General features: G+C 46.3%; 1 protein-coding gene across 10 annotated transcripts in view; it reads left to right on the top strand.

Moving 5' to 3' along the window:
* ADGRL3 (adhesion G protein-coupled receptor L3) overlaps positions 1-22,574 on the top strand; it is a 563,586-nt gene that overhangs the window by 295,638 nt on the left and 245,374 nt on the right. For all 10 annotated transcript variants that reach the window (XM_079960222.1, XM_079960225.1, XM_079960216.1 and 7 more), the window contains exon 5: positions 6,896-7,005. In XM_079960222.1, the coding sequence (XP_079816348.1) occupies positions 6,896-7,005 (110 nt within the window). The remainder of the gene's footprint in view (positions 1-6,895; positions 7,006-22,574) is intronic.

The raw sequence follows: 22,574 nt of genomic DNA, 5'->3' as shown, positions 1-22,574 counted from the left end.
TCTTCTGGGTCCAAAAAGACGCTTGAATTGGCAATCACACATCAATTGGATGCCCCTAAAATGGTCACTCCTGTATACAGTGGTGCCCCGCAAGACGAACGCCTTGCAAGACGGAAAACCCGCTAGACGAAAGGGTTTTCCGTTTTGGAGGTGTTTCGCAAAACGAATTTCCCTATGGGCTTGCTTCGCAAGACGAGAATGTCTTGCGGGGTTTTTTTCCCTTTCCCCCCCTTTTTCTAAGCCGCTAAGCCGCTTATCAGCTGATCCGCTAAGCCGATAAGCCGCTAAAAGCCGCTAAGCCGCTAATAGCGCTAATCCGCTAAACCGTCAATGGGCTTGCTTCGCAAGACGGAAAAACCGCTAGACGAAGAGACTCGCGGAACGGATTAATTTCGTCTTGCGAGGCACCACTGTACTATACTACACTGAAATGTTGAAATATTCGTTTGATTGTCCTTGAATCTTCCCCACACACTTGCCATCCTCTCCCGACTCACTAGTGTGGTGCACCACACCCTTGGAGAATCACTGGCTTCTAGTAGTAAGGAAATGCAAGATGCGCTCACAAGGGCCCATCTATCTGAGCCTTTCCCTGCCGCTGGAACATGGATTGGTATGAGCAACCTTTGGCACGTGATGTCTCAGCTCCCTTGCACACCCGGAGAGTAGGCAATTTTCCTGAAAGCATTTCCTCCTGGGAGAGAAAGGGGAACCTGTTCAATGGCAACAGCCTCCGGGGACTGGATTAAGTCCATATAACAGGCAGCACTGACTTGCTCCTAACTCCTTATACGATTGCTGTTGTCTTCTGTTGGCAATAGAAACGTTCTCTAAAGGTAGCTAGTTTTTAAAGTATGAATGACATCACTGATCATATCAAATCACAAAAGACAGAGAGGTTTTATATCATCTTCAACACATCACTGAAATGGGAAAGTACACAGTCACCAATCCATGTCTAGTAACCTTTAAACAGTGCATTTAAGCGTGACATTTGAATACACGCACTACTGAATATTTAGCTCTCTGATTTTATTTTATTTTTTGCTTTCTATTCTAATTCATCATTGCTATAGTGTTTCAATATCTTAATCTCCATTTTAAACTGATTTGTCGTGATGTTATAATCTATTCTATTATTCTGTTAATAACTGTGATTTTTAATTTGTTTTTATTTTGTACATTGTCCAGAGAGCTCATGTTATTGGGTGCCTGATAAATTGGCCATTAGATCTGTGTCCTAAATCCCTAAACCAGAAAATTCTAGGCAGAAGTCTGCCTGTACACATGGATCTTCATAGCTGGATTAGAGTGACGGTAGGCTGAGGAGGAGTTAACAGCATAAATGACATTGATGTAACCAATTTATGACCACTGGTCTACCTTACAGCCCCTTCATGGTGGCCTAAACCAGGGGTCACCAATGCACCCATCAAGGACTTCATCGGGGCTCCAGACTCTAAGCTTTCATTTCATCCAGACTTCCTAGAAAGGAAGTTATGAAGCAAAATGTGCAGGTACCCTTCTAATAAATTCCTGTGAAATAAAGCAGCCTGGCTGCTCCCTGCCTATGTTTTAGCTGATGAGTCAGAGCTGTACAGCTTGATAAGTTAGTTGTTTGGACACCAAGGTATTGGCATTCATGGGGTCCTAAAGCACTGCTGTTTTCCTTTCCTTTTTAGCACACTTTTCCTGCTTCTGCCTTGTTTTCTAGTTTTTTGACTCTCTGTAATTTGCTCTTCCTTTTCACTCAGCAGCTGCTAGTGGTCTCATCTGAGATCAGGTCCCTAGACATTATTTTCTGCAAATACTACAGCAGTGGTACCTCATGTTACGTACTGCCCCCCCCCTTACGAATGCTGTGGGTTACGCACTCCGCTAACCCAGAAGTAGATGCCCCTTATTGCGACCTTTGCCCCGGGATGCAAGCGGAAATTGCAGCGGGAGGCACCATTAGCAAAAGCACTCCTCATGTTACGAGCAGTTTCCTGTTACGAACGGACCTCGGGAACGGATTAAGTATGTAACACGAGGTACCACTGTACACAATAATTGCCAGTGGATATAAATAATCTCCCCTCATCCCAAAAACATGTGTAAAAAACTTTGTAAAAAAAGGTTAGGCATGTCTCCTGCTGTGCAGGGGTTTAAAAACAAGGCACTCAAAGAGAATTCACTGCAGAAAGTCTGTGCAGCAGCCAGTTAAGCCTCCTCTGCCATGGAAATACAATTATGGGGAAAGTATCACCATGACTGTGCTCTCTCTAATGCACACCTTCCAACATTTCTCTGATGAAAATAAGGACATCCTATTACATTATTAACCTAGACAGCATCTTAAAAAGCAGAGACATCACCTTGCCAACAAAGGTCCGCATAGTTCAAGCTATGGTTTTCCCAGTAGTGATGTATGGAAGTGAGAGCTGGACCATAAAGAAGGCTGATCACCAAAGAATTGCTGCTTTTGAGTTATGGAGCTGGAGGAGATTCTTGAGAGTCCCATGGACTGCAAGAATATCCAACCTCTCCATTCTGAAGGAAATCAACCCTGAGGGATCACTGGAAGGAAAGATCCTGAAGCCGAGACTCCAATACTTTGGCCACCTCATGAGAAGAGAAGACTCCTTGGAAAAGACCTTGATGTTGGGAAAGATGGAGGGCACAAGGAGAAGGGGACGATGGACGACGAGATGGTGGGACAGTGTTCTCAAAGCTACGGACATGAGTTTGACCAAACTGCGGGAGGCAGTGGAAGACAGGAGCGCCTGATGTGCTCTGGTCCATGGGGGTCACGAAGAGTTGGACACGACTAAACGACTAAACAACAACATTCCATTATTATTATTATTATTATTATTATTATTATTATTATTATACCCCACCACTTTAGGCAGCTTCCAACATATAAAAACATCAAACAATGTTAAACAATAAAAAGCTTTCCTATACAGCGTTGCCTTCAGATGCCTTCTAAAGGTTGTCTAGCAACTTATCTCCTTGGCTCAGGAGTCACATAACTCCATACCCTCTGATGAAAATAAGGATGTCCTACCATATCCGCCAAATTTCTCCAATGAAAATTGGAACAAAAGCGGGACATTCCAGGATCAAATCAGAAACCAGGACGGCTTCTGTAAATCCGGGACTGTCCCTGGAAAATAGGGACACTTGGAGGGTCTGCTAGTGCTGTGTTATGTCATGCCCTCCATGACAGCCATTTTGTGTTTTGCCATGCCCCTCCACCATGGCAGCCATTTTGTGACTGATACCCACAGCGCACTCTCAAAATTCATCATGTGCCCACTGGTCCAAAACAGCTGGTGATCCCTGGCCTAAACAGAGAACGTCACAAACTACAATATAATAATTTCAGTTTATTCACCATGTTTGCTTTCACTGATGTGCTGTCTAATAGTAGATATGCTTCAATGTTAATGCTTAAGAAGAAGGAATTCCTTAAACAGAACTGTTACATTTTTCTTTTCATGGACCCGAGGGTTAAAGATGTAATCAAAGATGGAAATCCAAATAATCTGCTATTTTCTTCATTAGGAAAGCTCTGTTATTTATTGTATTTATGGATCTTTCTGAATATGAAATTAATGGCTTTCTGGCCTACGCTGTGAAGCAATTATCTGGATTCTGCAATGCTTGTACAGGAAAGTCCTGCCACATGCTGAATGCAGTTGGTTTATTGACAGGTTTTAATTATATCTCTGGCTTCCTACAGCTTTTGGGGTGGATTGCTTTTCAGTGACGAAGCTGAAGAATATTTCTGTTCACCAGCCTATAAATCCTGCTCTCATTAAAACAATCAGCCAGCTACAGTTTTGACAGCAGATTGATATTTTTACATTCCACTTGAGAAAAGTCTTCACAGCTCTACTTGTCTTGTTGGATTTTGATTTTTTTGAGCCAGATTCTCTAGTCTTCAGTGTGCATATATTATGCAGAATGCCATTCCAGTTTTTTTGCACGCTCTTGGCATTATGCAGATGTTCCTGGTATAAGTTCCACGCATGACATAAATGAACGTATTACTACTTTTACTGCATTTTGAGCAGCAAGGGGCATGGCACTTCCATGTGCTTGGAAGGAGGCAGTGGGTGGTTATGCTGTTTCTTAACATTTATGCGCATTTGCAGGTTTAACACATTAACCATTCCAGCCATAAGCCATTGACCCCATATAATCTCCAGGGCCAATACCAGCACCCCAAGATAGCTGTAGAGATCAAACTTGACTTTCTATCTTTCTCAGGGCTCAGCTGCACTGAAGGTTAATGAGGATTTCAAGCTGCTTGTGTCGCCATTTTGTGTGTGTGTGTGTGTGTGTGTGTGTGTGCATCCATACAACATCCCGCTCATCCAAGTGTTAGCCACACTTCCCCCACCACCACTAAATTCAGATATTCCTGATCCATGGGGATATTCTGATATGGGAAGAAAATCCAATATGAAATGTGTGCTACCTGACTGTGGATGTGTGGTAGCGCATGGTGTGGCTGGGTTTTATTAACATAAAAGGTGCAACAGTGTTCCACAGGAGCAATTAAGAATCCTCGCCTGGTTGGAGCAACATATATGTCTGTTGCCTGCCCTTTTGTGTAAATCTGGTATATCAGAAAACTTGTGTTTCAGTTAAAAAATAAACACACTCAGGAAGGTAACAAATAGCTGCTGATACACTCAAAAGCATGGGTAGGCAAACTAAGGCCCGGGGGCCAGATCCGGCCCAATCGCCTTCTAAATTTGGCCCGCGGACAGTCTGGGAATCAGCATGTTTTTACATGAGTAGAATGTGTCCTTTCATTTAAAATGCATCTCTGGGTTATTTGTGGGACATTGGTTCATTTCCCCCCCCAAAAATATAGTCCAGCCCCCCACAAGATCTGAGGGAAAAAGTTTACTGACCCCAGCTCAAAAGGGACATCAGCTTTCCTGGCTTGGAATGTCGCACACATCTTTAAAAATTATTTTATGGCTCACTTTGTGTAAATCCAGTGCATTGCAAAACTTGTACAGTGGTACCTCGGGTTACATAAGCTTCAGGTTACAGACGCTTCAGGTTACAGACGCTGCTAACCCAGAAATATTACCTCAGGTTAAAAACTTTGCTTCAGGATGAGAACAGAAATCGTGCTTTGGCAGCATGGCGGCAGCAGGAAGCCCCATTAGCTAAAGTGGTGCTTCAGGTTAAGAACAGTTTCAGGTTAAGTACTTAACCTGAGGTACCACTGTATTAAAAAATAAAATAAAAACTTTTTTAAAAAAATACCTGCACACATGCTCACAATGAACCTCAGGTTTCCAGAACTTAAAGTGTTACTAAGGGGAAGTACTAACTGGGGACAACACACACTGTGAATATATTCCACCAACTAGTGTGGATGGAAAGATCGATTTGGGAGGCATAAAATCACAAGTGTTCATGTGTGGATGGAGGTGCAGAAATGCACCCAGGAAAACAGCAAGCCACACATGCACGTCCCAAAGTGCAGAAACAACCTCCATCTCAGTCTTTCCGGATTGCAGTCTTCTTCAAAAACATTTAGATTTACATCATCCTAAAATATATATTTTAAAAAATGAGGGAAGGAGCTAAACTAAGCATTGGGAGGCATGACCTTTTGCAGAAACGACTCTCACCTTCCAGAGGAGTGTGCAATTATTTTCTAATCATTTACCTATAATTTACTAGCAAACTGTGTGTCTGGGAAACTAGTAAAGCAGTGTCCTTAGGTACCACTGGATACATTAACCTTTTCCTTCCCAAAGTCCCACTTGAGGCTGCCCTCTATTGAGGCAGGTCAACAGTCCACTGGTCTAATGTTGTCTAGTGTTTGGGAAACACTCCTGTAATGAATGTGAGAGGTGATGACTTTCCTAAGGCCACTGGAGGTGTTCAAGGCAGAAGCATGGGTTTTTGTGACAATAGTTTAGTGGCTTTTTCAGCCCAAGGGTCACATCCTGCACCATACCAGTGGCTGGTCATATGAGAGGTCAAAAGTGAGTGGTGCAAAACAGGTGTGAGTCTTCCAGAAGGCCCTCTGTCTGGTTCCCTGTAACCTCACTTCTCATGATGAGGGAACCACCAGAAGGCCCTCGGAGCTGGACCTCAGTGTCCCGGCTGAACGATGGGGGTGGAGACGCTCCTTCAGGTATACTGGACCAAGGCTGTTTAGGGCTTTCAAGGTCAGCACCAACACTTTGAATTGTGCTCGGAAACGTACTGGGAGCCAATGCAGATCTCTCAGGACTGATGTTATGTGGTCCAGGCGGCCACTCCCAGTCACCAGTCTAGCTGCCGCATTCTGGATTAATTGCAGTTTCCGGGTCACCTTCAAAGGTAGCCCCATGTAGAGCGCATTGCAGTAGTCCAAGCGGGAGATAACTAGAGCATGCGCCACTCCGGTGATATAGTCTGCGGGCAGATAGGGTCTCAGCCTGCGTCCCAGATGGAGCTGGTATGCAGCTGCCCTGGACACAGAATTTACCTGCGCCTCCATGGACAGCTGTGAGTCCAAAATGACTCCCAGGCTGCGCACCTGGTCCTTCAGGGGCACAGTTATCCCACCCAGGACCAGGGAGTCCCCCACACACACCCGCCCGCTCACACATCCATCCAAGCAAGAGGTATTGTCCAAGTCTGGTGTCCTCCAGCCACTGGAGCAGAGCCAGTGAGGGGTGTGGTCTGGATAAAGAAGCTTAGGAAAGAGAAGTGGTCTAGGGAGCCCTGAAAGACTGCATTCATCTCCTGGACTTGAGGTTCTCCACTCCACCAATAATCATAATCATAATTGCAGCACATTGGATGTTTATTTAAATTTGGATCCACAATATAAATATTTCCTTCCATTGCGTTTCTGCTCTTACTTTGCTCCTTTCTCTTTCAGGTGCAGCAACCGGACGCAGTGTGCTGTGGTGGCAGGTCCAGATGTGTTTCCTGACCCTTGTCCAGGAACATACAAATATCTAGAAGTGCAATATGAATGTGTCCCTTACAGTATGTATACTACGTTCTTATCATTATTTTTCTTTCTGTGCAAGAATGAGAATTTTTGACTGTACAGTTGTTTCCCCCAAGGGATTGTAAAATCACTTTGTCGTCCTGTAGGAGAATCGGTGTGCTATTTTACCTATTTCCACTGGGTAAGGAACTTCCTAGTCTGAATCCTGCTTTTGCCAATAGCTGGCCCGAGGAAAACCGCTCCCACTCTGCCTTACACACCTCCATTTCTGAAATAATACTATGGTGGTTTTCATTGATAAGATCTCATGTCGCAAGATGTGGTAATGGCAATGGCTTAGATAGGTTTAAGACGCCATTAAACATGTCCATGTTGGGTTCATTTGCCCAAAGCTATTGCTAAAGAGGCTATATTTAACCTCCAGGGTTCAAAGCAGTTTTTGGGAGGAAGTAAACAATGGGACGCAGGTGGCGCTGTGGGTTAAAGCCTCAGCGCCTAGGGCTTGCCGATCGAAAGGTCGGCGTTTCGAATCCCTGCGGCGGGGTGCGCTCCCGCTGCTCGGTCCCAGCGCCTGCCAACCTAGCAGTTCGAAAGCACCTCCGGGTGCAAGTAGATAAATAGGGACCGCTTACCAGCGGGAAGGTAAACGGCGTTTCCGTGTGCGGCTCTGGCTCGCCAGAGCAGCGATGTCACGCTGGCCACGTGACCCGGAAGTGTCTCCGGACAGCGCTGGCCCCTGGCCTCTTAAGTGAGATGGGCGCACAACCCCAGAGTCTGTCAAGACTGGCCCATACGGGCAGGGGTACCTTTACCTTTACCTTAAACAATGACAATAATAATAAGTAAACAGTAAACTTCCTTTATGCTTTTCGTTTGTGTTCTTCCCATAAAACATATCATATCATTCCCACTGTGGGGAATGAGACGCTGTCCTAGATAAGTATTTGGTCTGATTCACCATGGCTTTTTTCAAATTCTTATGAAAAGTATTTTTAATACCCCCTCCCCGCCCACAAAATGTTATATAAATGCTAAGCAGTATGAACATTGTAGGTGCATGTTACCCGACGGTGGTGGTTTGTATTATTGACTTTTCATAATTATGCTTAAGTAGAGCACCTCCTTGCATTTTTGGAACAGAAATGGAAAGTGTGTCGATGAGAAAACAGGCCATGTCCGTTTTCTTACTGAAATGTACCTTTCTACACCAATGGCATTTCTTCAAGCTCTTTTCAGCGCTAAAATTCAGCTTCGGAGGCATTGCTGTATCTGTGTATTGGAATATCGCTGGACTAGAACAATGTCAAGTTGTTTAAAAAAAAAGTATCACACTGTTTGATTTTCAAAAAAGTAGGCAAAGCTTTTTACACTCCTGCTGAAAAAAAACAATAACACTAAAAAAAGGAAAAAAAGAAAGAGTGTTGTAGCAAGTAATAATTTACTTTACCAGGGGCTTCTCTCTACAGTTAGCACTGCAAGGATGAATTGGAGAGCTGCCTTTCGGATGGTTCCCCTGTGCAGAGAGAGTACACACACATGAGTTCATTAGTGACAGACCACGTGTTATCTTCTCTGCCTGGAAGTGACACATTAGGGTCTTAGGTGACTTTTGGACCCGAGATCCTTTTTGATCAGGGATGCCAGAGGCTGAACCACATTTGTTTATTTCCTGAAACATAGATGCTATTTGATTGTAAAAACAACCACAGGCGCCTCAAATCACAACCTGTGTGAATTTTGAGCCTACCGCATAAAAGAGAGATATCTGAACACTGAGCAGCTCCAACTGTGTGTATGTCAGGATGCAGAATGTCTAGTCGCCCTACATGCATTTGTGTATTTGTCATTTTTGTGCTGCTTTTCAGTTTTAAGTATTTTAAGTCCTTCCATCACCCTTTGTGTGTAGGGATCAATTGCAGACATTAAACGTATGAAGGGAGGCGCATGTGCCCCATCACATCTGGGATTTCCATAAAGAAGTGTGTGAGAACTGGCATTATTATTATTATTATTATTATTATTATTATTATTTTACAGTGGTGCCTCGCAAGACGAACGCCTCGCAAAATGAAAAACTCGCAAGACGAAAGAGTTTTCCGTTTTTGAGTCGTTCCGCAAGACAAATTTCCCTATGGGCTTGCTTCGCAAGAAGAAAGCCCATAGGGAAATCTCCGGGGACCTATTTTAAATGCTGGCGGTGGGGAGCAAAGCCTTTCGCCCCCCCCTCCGGCCTTCAGAAGAGGGCCTGGACCTCTTCTGAAGGCCGGCGGGGGGCAAAAGTCTTTGCTCCCCCCCGCCTGCCTTCCCGGGATAGTGGAGAAGCGCAGTGCGTTTCTCCACTATCCCAGACGGCTTTTGAAGGCAGGCGGGGGGGAGAAAAGACTTTTGCCCACCGTCTGCCTTCAGAAGACCTCCGCTGTCCCGGGGGCTTTTAAAATGCTGGCGGTCAGCAGCGAAGCCCTCCTGTCCCCGGAGCTTGCGGGGTGGGAGGTGGGGAGAAGGGCTTTTCTTCCCACTGCCAGCCTTCAGAACAGCCTTCTGAAGGCTGGCGGTGGGAAGAAAAGCCCTTGTTGTCCCCCCCCCAGCCTTCAGAAGAGGTCGGGGGACAGACTGTCCCCGGACCTGGTCTGAAGGCGGTTTCCATAGGAACGCATTGATTGATTTCCAATGCATTCCTATGGGAAACCGTGCATCGCAAGACGAAAAACTTGCAAGAAGAAAAAACTTGGGGAACGAATTAATTTCGTCTTGCGAGGCACCACTGTATTTGTATCCTGCCCTCCCCCAGAGCCTCAGAGCAGCTAACGTCATAAAAACAACACAATATGCATAAAAACAGACATCAATTAATTAAAATACATCTTAAAATTAATTCAGACAAGTTAAAATCTGGGCATGTGGCAATTATCAGGTTGGAATTGGTTAATAATTGCCAGGACCAACTGTTTCCACTGATCATAACAAGGACCTGTGAGCGAATTGGGGGCCTCCTTTGGGCTTGTTTTATACAAAGGAAAGTACGTCAAACTGCATCCTGCCCAAAGGCCTGGTGGAACAGCTCTGTCTTGCAGGCCCTGCGGAAAGATGTCAAATCCCTCCGGGCCCTGGTCTCTTGTGGGAGAGCATTCCACCAGGCTGGGGCTTTCCAACATTTCAAACATGAATATAGGGACACTTGTACTTCAGTAGGTAGGGGCTAGGAGTGGCGTCTGGCAGTCCAAAGACATGGGCAGCTGGGCAGCAGTGGACAAGTGCAATCCATAGTCAACTGTGCTATAAGCACGAAATGAGGCCTGTCAAATGCATATGATAACGCATTATAATTGTATTTTTACCATTCAGAGGATGGTGTTTACATTTTACAGCTAAGGCACAACAATAACAGTATTTGGTTCGGTCAGTGAATGCATTGCATAGAATTCTTAAGCCAAAATAACTGTTAAGTAATCATAAAGATCATATCCATGAGAAGGTTGCCTCTGAGCATGTGCTTAGCCTAGGATTTTCAGCATATGGGATAAGCCCAGAGTCGTTACCACAAAATGTTAGATTAGTTTCAACCCCCTTCCCTCATTCCAGAAGCCATTTTAAAAACCAAATAAAAAGTGAAAGTGGGCACCTTTGTTTTGTTCAACTTGGTATTTTATCAATTAATTAAGGAAATGGAAATCAGAATATACTTCCCTGACCCAAATCCTTTCCGCCCTCAGTCCTACAGCCTGCAAACTTCCACTACGGCTGAGAGAGCAGAAACAGGCACCATCACTAAGGGGTTTTCAAAATATATTGTTATAGGATTAGTGAGGGGGTTATCTTTAGGGTTCCCTCTGTGATTTTATATATGCAAAATGAGATTTGGTGGGGAGACTGCTGAAGGAGTCGAACCAGTCTTGTTATAAAGTTAAAGGCTCTGGCCAAGTATTTTAAGAATCTCTTTGCATGACTGGAAAGTACAGATGACTTGTTGCGACAAAAACTGCTATCTGGAAATGATGTCCTTGGTGAGAGTGAGAGAACAGTAGACCTGGGACAGTGTCCTCTAAGCTGGGGCAAGGAAGACAGAGACCTGACTTGTTCTCTGTGCTGAATTTAAAGCAATGGCTTTTCTGGGAGTGGGGGCAGAAAGCTAATGAGCATTAGGAAGGAAACAGAATAGGCCGCATCAATAGCAAATACCACTTCTCCCCTTCAGTTTCAATCCATAGGAGAATGAATGGAGGCTATCTTAGAAGCAGCAGAGTAGGGGAATCAGGAGCGCCTTAATGCATAGATAATATCCGGAGTGGTTTTGCACCCTGTGAAACCAGCTCCTTCTGGAGAGACATTATAGGTTGCTGTCAGGTTTAAGCTCCATGTTTATTCCGAGGAAATTGGTCCTATGTGGGTTAAACCACAGAGCCTAAGGCTTGCCGATCAGAAGGTCGGAAGTTCGAATCCCCGCAATGACGGGGTGAGCTCCCGTTGCTCAGTCCCTGCTCCTGCCAACTTAGCAGTTCGAAAGCACACCAAAGTGCAAGTAGATAAATCGGTACTGCTCTGGCGGGAAGGTAAACAGCGTTTCCATGCGCTGCTCTGGTTCGCCAGAAGCGGCTTAGTCATGCTGGCCACATGACCTGGAAGCTGTACGCCGGCTCCCTCAGCCAGTAAAGCGAGATGAGTGTTGCAACCCCAGAGTCGGCCACGACTGGACCTAATGGTCAGGGGTCCCTTTACCTTTTTATACGGTGGTACCTCGGGTTAAGTACTTAATTCATTCCGGAGGTCCGTACTTAACCTGAAACTGTTCTTAACCTGAAGCACCACTTTAACTAATGGGGCCTCCTGCTGCCGCGCCGCTGGACCACGATTTGTGTTCTCATCCTGAAGCAAAGTTATTAACCTGAAGCACTATTTCTGGGTTAGCAGAGTCTGTAACCTGAAGCGTATGTAACCTGAAGCGTATGTAACCCGAGGTACCACTGTATGGGCATGATATTTCTATTTTTACCATTCAGAGGAAGGTGTTTACATTTTCCAGCTAAGGCACAGCAATAACAGTATTTGGGTTGGTCAGTGAATGCATTGCAAAAAATTCTTAAGCCAAAATAACTGTCAAGTAATCATAAAGATCACCCTGGATCTTCTCCTAGGCATGGCAGTTGGTTGTGTTGTTTCTGTTTCTCTTTGTGATGCTATGGAGGAGCATTTATCATGCCAGGGCCCACCTGCAATCTGATGGGGAGCTCTTTTTCAGCCTTGCCATTGAAGGCCCTCCAACTACAGATGCTAGAGTTTGAAGTCGGGGGCTTACTGTACATAGAAAGCATTTTTGAAAAATAAAAATAAAAAAAAACTCCCAGAGCATCCTTCCCATACTTTCTTGTACTGGGCTTGCACTTTTCTCATTGCTCCCTCATCTTTTCTCTTCAAGGCCTGGATTTCTCTGCTCTGAAATTATCCCCCATCCCCGAGCATTAGGCTAGCATGACTCTGGCATTTCATGGAGCGATGTGAAATCAAAACTCATTGCTTCACTCGTACCGTTGCGTAGAGGGAATGAGCCAGGAGGAAGGGAACATCAATCTTGCCACAAGTTTGTAAGGTGTCCTCATGAATAGTCGCTGTGCTCGTTCATCATCCCAAGATGGCTTCAGCACTTCAGCTTGTTCCTGTAAGACTTCGACAATAAACCCTCTAGGCAGAGTCCCTGTCCCTTCTGTCTTCCATGTCGTGATTAGAATAGTGTTGACACTTAATCAGCTTTAATTAGCACTGGTAGGGCTGCAAGGTTATCCAACCTTTCATAAGCAGCTGTATAAATCCCAGATAATCCCATCAGGCAGTGATCCACACAGACAATCGCCTCCAGACGAGAAAAGTCACGGGCATGATGTGACAGGAAACATTCGTCGGAAAGGAAACAATAATAATGATAACGATAATAACAGTAGTGTGTTTAGGTGCTTAAAGTGCTTCATGTACATTATGGGATTAATCCTTAAACATGAATTGGCATCATTATCCCTGTATTGCACATGAGCTGGGAGGCATGCAGGGCGGAAGCTGAGAGCAAAAAGCGTGTGCCAGAATCTGATAAGTGGTCAGATTGGAAGCAGGGACTTCTCCTATCCCTGCTTTGTAGCCAGTCCCCTCCACCAACTCTTGAAAGTGAACCTTTGTTTATTCAGGAGGAAATGTCGCAGGTCTGAAAAAGTTGAACACTCCTGTTCTAGAGTGAGAAGATAACATTCCCAGTGAATATTGCCTGCATTTGCACAGTTGACCTCATGCTGAATTCAGTGTTCATAGGACCAAAGAAGAGATTTGCCACCTTTTCTAATGCTAGAATGCTGTACATAAATGTAAAAGGACCCCTGACCATTAGGTCCAGTCATGGCCGACTCTGGGGTTGCGACACTCATCTCGCTTTACTGGCTGAGGGAGCCGGTGTGCAGCTTCCAGGCCATGTGGCCAGCAGGACTAAGCCGCTTCTGGTGAAACCAGAGCAGTGCAGGAAATGCTGTTTACCTTCCCGCCAGAGCGGTACCTATTCATCTATTTGCACTTTGAGGTGCTTTCGAACTGCCAGGTTGGCAGGAGCAGGGACCGAGCAACGGGAGCTCACCCCGTCACGGGGATTCAAACCGCCGACCTTCCGATCGGCAAGCCCTAGGCTCTGTGGTTTAACCCACAGCTGTAAGGTAAAGGACCCCTGGATGTTGAAGTCCAGTCAAAGGTGACTATGGGGTTGCGGGGCTCATATCGCTTTCCGGCTTACAGAATGCTGTAGCATATTCTGATACTGCGGGGGTTTGAACAATTGTAAGTACAGTACACCAGAAGAATTAACTTCGCTGACACCAGGTGTTTTATTGCTTACCTGCCCCTGACTCCAGATCCTGACCCTGGTATTGGCATCTTGCTTGTTTTGCAGTTTATTTCCTCTCAGGCTGGCTGGTGAATTTATTTGCATCCTCTTTGCCTCCAGGGGTATCACAGCTGGGTTCCCCCCAGTGTGTGGGAAGGAGTGAACTGGTCTGCATAAGTCTTTTGCATATCAACATTGCTGGTTTTACTTTTGCTTGCTGCCATAGTGCCAAAAGAAAAGGCAGTTTTGTTACGTGAAATTATTTCTGTTGCTGACAGGAGCGTGGATGGGCTTGCATATCAATAAAAGTGAATGATGTTCAGGGTAACAGGGAATCAGAATTCAATAAAGCTTTATTGCTGCATACTCGTGGGCAGAAGAACATTTAAAGGCATTAAATGGAAGCTTGCTTTTCCTTTCGCTGGACTTCCGAGCCAGCAAACAGACAGGTAATTGAACAGCACCGCTTTTAAGAGAAATTGGGTACTGCAAAGCAAACCGCAGCCACCTCTTCTTATTATTAAAGTTTTTGAAGGGAAATGGAAAGAGTAAAAAAAAACCAACCTGAAAAAACAGTAAGAACAATTCCCCCCAGAGATACAGTTCTTAATTATTTTGGGTGCCAGACATTGTTTTTGGAAAATTGTTTTTTCCAAGTGCCTCCCTTTCTTGCAATGCTTCTCCCTTCGCGCTGTGGCGGAAACACATTAATAAGGTTTGCAACCAGCTATGGCACAACGCTGTCCATTCACGAGTTTCACACCCTCCTCCCTTCAAACTGTTAAATTAAACATCATTTTGGTTTTGCTTCAGTTTCGTCCCTCGGGATTTCTCCTTCCAGGATCAGCTTCCCCCTGAGGAAACACAATGCTGGTTGCTCACAGAATGGCAAAGGCGGCTGGGAGAAAATGATGAGAGGCTAAGACGCTAAACTGATACCCTCCAAAAGATAATTTATTGAGATATGCAAATTGCAGCGTGTATTTCATTAAAAAAAAAAATCTCCAGTGACAGAGAATATGATCCAGCAGAACTCCCAGAGCAGATTACTCAGAATCCTTTCTCAAGAATGTGTTATTTTGAAAAGATTCTTTGTCCCTGAAAACACACACACAGCCTTGCTGTTTGCTGCCAGTCACGTGAGCGTGTGGGTCTACTGGTCCCTCTAAATTACTGGAAACCTGCAAGGCTCTCTGTGCAGCGCAAGGGAAGTATATTCCCTGGCAATCTAATAGCTTCCTTGCAAACATTCAAAGCCCTTTCCTAGACCCTTACAATTTATCACAGAGTGGCTGGGGAAACCCAGCCAGATGGGCGGGGTACAAATAATAAATTATTATTATTATTATTATTACCTTTGGCCCTCCAGATGTTCCTGAACCACAACTCCCATTATGCCCAGCTGGCATTGCCAAGGCCCAGAGATGATGGGAGTCGCAGTTCAGCAATAGCCCCAACTATGGTGCATCAGAAGGGGCCGTGCAACCTCTGCCAATGTTAACAGGAATCACAACAGTTTTATGCACTATGTTTGAAGCACAGTAGTTGGACTTTCAAAAATGCTTTTGACAGAGTTGCTCCTTAACTCCCAAATAAACCTTGTAGTCATGGAAAATGGGGCGAGGCCCTTTTATGAAATCAACAATTGGCTAAAGAACAGGAAACAGAGAGTAGGAGTAAATGGACTGTTCTTGCCATGGAGGCTTGTAAGAAGTGTCAACAAGGAGAATTGTGAACCACCCTGAGACCTCCAGGTATAGGACGGTATATAAATTATTATTATTAATAATAATAATAATTTATTATTTATACCCCACCCATCTGGCTGGGTTTCCCTAGCCACTCTGGTGAATAATAATATTCCCCATTATTAATAATATTAAGAATCATAGAATTGTAGAGTTGGAAGGGTCCCAGGGGCCATCTAGTCCAACCCCATCCATGACAGATGGCCATCCAACCTCTGCTTAAAAATACCCAAGGAAAGAGACTCAACAACTTCCTGAAGGAGACTGTTTCACTGTTGAACAGCTCGTACTGTCAGAAAGTTCTTCCTGATGTTTAGTTGGAATCTCCTTTCTTGTAACTTGAAGCCACGGGTTCGAGTCCTACCTTCCAGAGCACGAGGAAACAAGCTTATTCCCTCTTCCATGTGATAGTCCTTGGAAAAGAGGAGACTGAGAGGAGATATGATAGCCATCTTCAAATCTGTGTTTGCGCGTGCATGCGTTGAACAGTTTGAGGCTTTGCTTTGTCTATTTCTAAGAACTAACCTCTTCTGTTTTTGAAAATTTGACCACAGATGTGCTTGTTTCACTATAAATTTGCCTCTTCTAAAGAGAAAGCTGTTTCAGAGTGCAGTCTGGACTATGCTGGATCCATGCTGCTAGGGGGGGTTAGTAGCAGGTGAAGCTATCTCCCCTCCAGGCTCTGCTGATGTGTAGTTGGGCGAAACATTAAAGGTAAAGGGACCCCTGACCATGAGTTCCAGTCGTGGTCGACTCTGGGGCTGTGGCACTCATCTCGCTTTACTGGCCGAGAGAACCAGTGTACAGCTTCCGGGTCATGTGGCCAGCATGACTAAGCCGTTTCTGGCAAATCAGAGCAGCTCACGGAATAATAATAATAATAATAATAATTATTATTATTATTATTATTATTATTATTATTATTATTATTATTTATTATTTGTACCCCGCTCATCTGGCTGGGTCTCCCCAGCCACTCTGGGCAGCTTCCATAAAAACCAAAAATACACTAAAATATCACAGATTAAAAACTTCCCTGAACAGGGCTGCCTTAAGATGTCTTCTGAATGTCAGGTAGTTATTTATTGCTTTGACATCTGATGGGAGGGCGTTCCACAGAGCAGGCGCCACGACCGAGAAGGCCCTCTGCCTGGTTCCCTGTAGCTTTGCTTCTCGCAATGAGGGAACCGCCAGAAGGCCCTCAGCACTGGACCTCAGCGTCCGGGCAGAACGATGGGGGTGGAGACACTCCTTCAGGTATACTGGGCCGAGGCCGTTTAGGGCTTTAAAGGTCAACACCAGCACTTTGAATTGTGCTTGGAAACGTACTGGGAGCCAATGTAGGTCTTTCAAGACCGGTGTTATGTGGTCTCGGCGGCCGCCCCCAGTCACCAGTCTAGCTGCCGCATTCTGGATTAGTTGTAGTTTCCGAGTCACCTTCAAAGGTAGCCCCACGTAGAGCGCATTGCAGTAGTCCAAGCGGGAGATAACTAGAGCATGCACCACTCTGGCGAGACAGTCCGCAGGCAGGTAGGGTCTCAGCCTGCGTACCAGGTGGAGTTGGTAGGCAGCTGCCCTGGATACAGAATTGACGTGCGCCTCCATGGACAGCTGTGAGTCCAAAATGACTCCCAGGCTGCGCACCTGGTCCTTCAGGGGCACATTTACCCCATTCAGGACCAGGGAGTCCTCCACACCAGCCCGTCCCCTGTCCCCCAAAAACAGTACTTCTGTCTTGTCAGGATTCAACCTCAATCCATTAGCCGCCATCCATCCTCCAACCGCCTCCAGGCACTCACACAGGACCTTCACCGCCTTCACTGGTTCTGATTTGAAAGAGAGGTAGAGCTGGGTATCATCTGCATATTGATGGACACCCAGTCCAAACCCCCTGATGATCTCTCCCAGCGGCTTCATATAGATGTTAAAAAGCATGGGGGAGAGGACGGAACCTTGAGGCACCCCACAAGTGAGGGCCCAGGGGCTGAACACTCATCCCCCACCACTTCTTTCTGAACACGGCCCAGGAGGAAGGAGCGAAACCACTGTATAACAGTGCCCCCAGCTCCCAGCCCCTCTAGATGGTCCAGAAGGATGTTATGGTCGATTGTATCAAAGGCCGCTGAGAGATCCAGCAGAACTAGGAAACAACTCTCACCTTTGTCCCTAGCTCGCCGGAGATCATCAACCAGCGCAACCAAGGCAGTTTCAGTCCCATGATGAGGCCTGAATCCCGATTGGAAGGGATCCAAATGGTCCGCATCCTCCAGGCGTGCCTAGAGTTGTTCAGCAACCACACGCTCAATCACCTTGCCCAAGAAAGGAAGATTTGAGACTGGGCGATAGTTGGCCATACTGGCCGGGTCTAAAGATGGTTTTTTAAGAAGCGGTTTAATGACCGCTTCTTTCAGCGGATCTGGGAATATTCCCTCACAGAGGGAAGCATTCACCACCCCACAGAGCCCATCGCCCAGCCCTTCCTGGCTTGCTTTTATTAGCCAGGATGGGCAAGGATCCAGGAGACAGGTGGTTGGTTTCACGCGTCCAAGCAGCCTGTCCACATCCTCGGGGGTAACGGATTGAAATTGATTCCATGCAACTTGACCAGACAGAGCTCTAGCACTCTCCCGCCCCGGCACTGCTCCCACGGTGGTGTCTAGCTCCTTCCGAATATGAGTGATTTTATCTGCAAAAAACTTTGCAAAATCGTTGCAGGAGATCTTGGGGTCTTTACAAGGCCCCGGTGGTAAAGGTGGTTCCGTTAAATTACGAACCACCTGAAAGAGTCTCCTGCTACTATTTTCTGCAGATGCAATAGAGGTGGTGAAGAAAGTCTTCTTCGCCGTCGCTATCGCCACTTGGTAGGCTCAACGTTGAGCTCTAACCTGTGTCCGGTCAGATTCGGAGTGAGTTTTTTGCCACCGACGCTCTAGCCGTCTCAGCGATTGTTTCATCGCCCTCAGCTCCGAAGAAAACCACGGAGCTGTCCGGGCTCCATGCAATCGGAGAGGGCGCTTCGGAGCCAGACAGTCGATAGCCCTGGTTAACTCCGCATTCCAGCGGGCCACCAGGGAATCAGCTGAAAGGCCATCAACATGGGATAAAGCATCCCCTACCACTCTCTGGAAACCATTTGGATCCATTAAGTGGCGGGTGCGGACCATCCGAATTGGTCCCACCTCCCTGCAGAGGGGAAGGGTCGCGGAGAAGTCCAGTTGCACCAGGAAGTGATCTGACCATGGCACTTCTTTTGTTTCACTTTTACTTAGTGTCAGATCACCCACGTCACTAGAGGTGAACATCAGGTCTAAGGCATGTCCATGACTATGAGTTGGGCCAAACTTATTCAGGGACAGCCCCATGGAGGCCATGCTTTCCACGAAGTCCCGAGCAGCCCCTTGTAAGGTCGTGTCGGCATGGATGTTAAAATCTCCTAGGACAACCAAACTAGGCGTCTCCAGGAGAAAATCCGCCACGACCTGAAGCAGCTCAGACAGGGAGTCCTTGGTGCAGCGGGGAGGTCGGTACACCAAAAGGAATCCTGTACTGCCCCTATTGCCCAACTTCCAGAACATGCACTCAGAAAACTGGATCTTCCCAGTAGGACGCCTGGTGCAAGCTAGTGACTTCCTAAAAATCACTGCAACCCCCCCTCCCCGCCCACATGACCTGGGTTGCTGTGCGTAAGAGAAACCTGGTGGGCAAGCAGCGGCAAGGACAGTCCCATCTGCTTCCTCCAACCAGGTCTCTGTCACACATGCCAGGTCAAATCCTCCATCCACAATCAGGTCGTGGATGGCAGTGGTTTTATTCATCATTGACCTGGCATTACACAGCAACACCTTCAGGTCATGTAGGTTTCCCCTGTTGATTCCAGTATCCATCTGGTCAAGGCCAGACCCGGAGGCAGGGATAGTCTTCAAACAATGACTAAACCTGCCTCCTCGGTAATGACATGGTCTGGTCTTAGCGTAACTCCGCCTCCTGCCCATGATCACCGAGATCGGATGTCCCAGTGCTTCCCCCCCTGTGGAACTTGTCCCAGCCATCGTGTTGGCTGGGGCCCCACTCCCAGGCAGCCCTGATCCCGCCCCTTAAAAACAAAACACAAACTATACAGAACCAATAAAACAACAACAACAAAAAGAAACAGAACAATTATACTAAAATTCATCCCCAACTAAATATCCATCCCACCCACCCCCAACAATGGAAAAAAGGGGGGGGGGGAATTTAAATTTAAATTTAAATTGCCACCGACTGCTTGAGGACATTTTAAAGCACATTAACCACCTGGAACAGGGAAGAATGGCAGAACACTTCCCACCCTTCCCAAAAAGTTTGTTCCAAATAAGTGCCTGGGCCACGCCCCCTGGGCCAGCTGGAAAAGGCCCTGGAAGGGAGCAGGCCCTGCAGTCCTCACCCAGCCGATGGTCCCGGAAACGCCGTTTACCTTCCCGCCGGAGCAGTACCTATTTATCTACTTGCACTTTGATGTGCTTTCAAACTGCTAGGTTGGCAGGAGCAGGGACCGAGCAACGGGAGCTCACCCCGTCACGGGGATTCGAACCACCGACCTTCTGATCGGCAAGTCCTAGGCTCTGTGGTTTAACCCACAGCACCACCCGCATCCGTCTTACTATTTATATATTTGCCAGCCATAACCACCAGCGTAAGGCCCCAAAATGAGGCAGAGGCAGAGGACTGGCAGTAAGAACATAGGAAGCTGCCTGCCTTATACCACATCCATCCGTTGGTTCATTTGTCTCCATATTTTCTACACTGACTGGCAGAGACTATACATGATTTCAGACAGGGTTCTCTCCCAATGCTACCTTGAGAGGCTGGGGATTGAATTTCGGACCTTCTGCATACACAGCAATGCTCTACTACCAAGCTGTAGTCCTTTTCCTCTGGGTCTTCTTGATGTAAAGTTGGGTGGCCATGCATTCATATACAGGGTGGGTCTTTTAAAAGAGGCCCGTGGAACATGTGTACTCTGTCCTCTTTTAAAGGACTCACCCTGTATATAGGACAGTCCCCTATTTTGTAGTGCTGTCAGAGAACAACCCTCTTTTTGAAGAAGTCCTCTAGAATTACTGTCTAGATCGTTGATGGATTTGGTGAGGCTAGATCATCGCATCACTTGCAGGCAGAACAATGCCATTGACTTCAGCAAGTCACTGTGAAATAAATTGTTCAGAGCTGTAACTTGATTGTCAAGACTGATAAACATTGCCCCTTTGAGTTTTGTCTTGTACATAAACCTTTCCAGATACACGCCTCATGTACTCATCCACTGACCTTTACATCTTCACTTTTATGGGATTTGAAGGGATTCTGGGGTTTAAAGTCTCTTTGTCTTTCGTAGAGAAGCTTCGTTTGATGAATTCAGGGGTCCTTGCTGAGGTCTATTATACCGTTCGGGATGGGGATTTTCCGGGGGTTTTCCAGGGTTTCTGAACTAATCATTTGTCATAGAGGCAAGGCCATTGTAGACTGTCCAAGTGCTAACTGAGTAAGGTCACCTCCAGGCTCTCCTTATTTTTCAGGAGAGATTCAAACGCATACCACAAATTTAGGGTTGCACTATTAAAGTGAATAAAGTGCTCTGTTGACCTGGTGCAACAAATCCATCTTAAAAAAACCCAGACTCTTTGTGGTTAGGGAACTGATGGAGAAATGCACTGCAAAGTATGGGATTCCATTCTGAAGGAAATCAGCCCTGAGTGCTCCCTGGAAGGGCAGATCATGAAGCTGAGGCTCCAATACTTTGGCCACCTCATGAGAAGAGAAGACTCCCTGGAAAAGACCCTGATGTTGGGAAAGATGGAGGGCACAAGGAGAAGGGGACGACAGAGGATGAGATGGTGGGACAGTGTTCTCGAAGCTACCAGCATGAGTTTGACCAAGCTGTGGGAGGCAGTGGAAGACAGGAGGGCCTGGTGTGCTCTGGTCCAGGGGGTCACGAAGAGGCGGACACGACTAAACGACTAAATAACAACAACAAAGGTATGGGATGGATGGATAATTAACAGGAAGCCTTTTAAATACCATGCAAGCAAACTGGGATGAAAGTTCATTGTTTTATAAGCAAATCAGAATTAACAAAGACTGCACCTCCCTGAATTCTGTGCAAGTGATTCAGGATGAATGCTCAATAAACTGGTCATCTGGGAGCCCAGAGTGGTGACGTACGTGTGCCTGCAATCTCCCAAATGTATTTGCATTGGGCAGTATTGTTTGCTGAGGCCCAGTACTGTGTACCCCAGTTTTTCCTGCTTTGACTGGACGCATTTAATCCCTCTATCATATTCACTAAAAATAAAGAACACACAAAACAAACATTCACTTATTGAGATGTAGGCAACTCCCCATATGCACGGCAGTTGCCTTCTGACCCGTTCTGCCCCTGTGCCCTTCTGGGGCCGAAAATGGTGTGCGCATTGGTCACGTTCCAATCAAACGCATGCAAAATGGTCATCGCCTGTATAACATAGTCTCAAATAGGTCCAAAGAAGAAGAAGCAGAAGAGGAGGAGGAGGAGGAGGAGGAGGAGGAGGAGGAGGAGGAGTTTGGATTTGATATCCCGCTTTATCACTACCCGAAGGAGTCTCAAAGCGGCTAACATTCTCCTTTCCCTTCCTCCCCCACAACAAACACTCTGTGAGGTGAGTGAGGCTGAGAGACTTCAGAGAAGTGTGACTGGCCCAAGGTCACCCAGCTGCTGCAGGTGGAGGAGCGGGGAAGCGAACCCAGTTCACCAGATTACGAGTCCACCGCTCTTAACCACTACACCACACTGGCTCAGTCTGAGTGACCTTATCAAAGCCAATTACCCTGAGCTTCTGGAGGCATTTCTTGTAAGTCCCAGGAGGTCGGATTTTTCTAGCGCTGTTGCTCGTGATAGGTGGTATTGAACTCTGGACTGAAGCATGCAAAGTATGGGGTCTGCCATTGAGCTCCGCAACCCCTTCCCTTATAATTTCACCTTCTAACAAGCGCATGA

Source organism: Podarcis cretensis (genome assembly GCF_951804945.1).
Source record: "Podarcis cretensis genome assembly, chromosome: 17".
NCBI lineage: Eukaryota > Metazoa > Chordata > Lepidosauria > Squamata > Lacertidae > Podarcis > Podarcis cretensis.
Note: the sequence above shows the minus strand (reverse complement) of the source record. Positions and strands in the feature narration are given on the sequence as shown.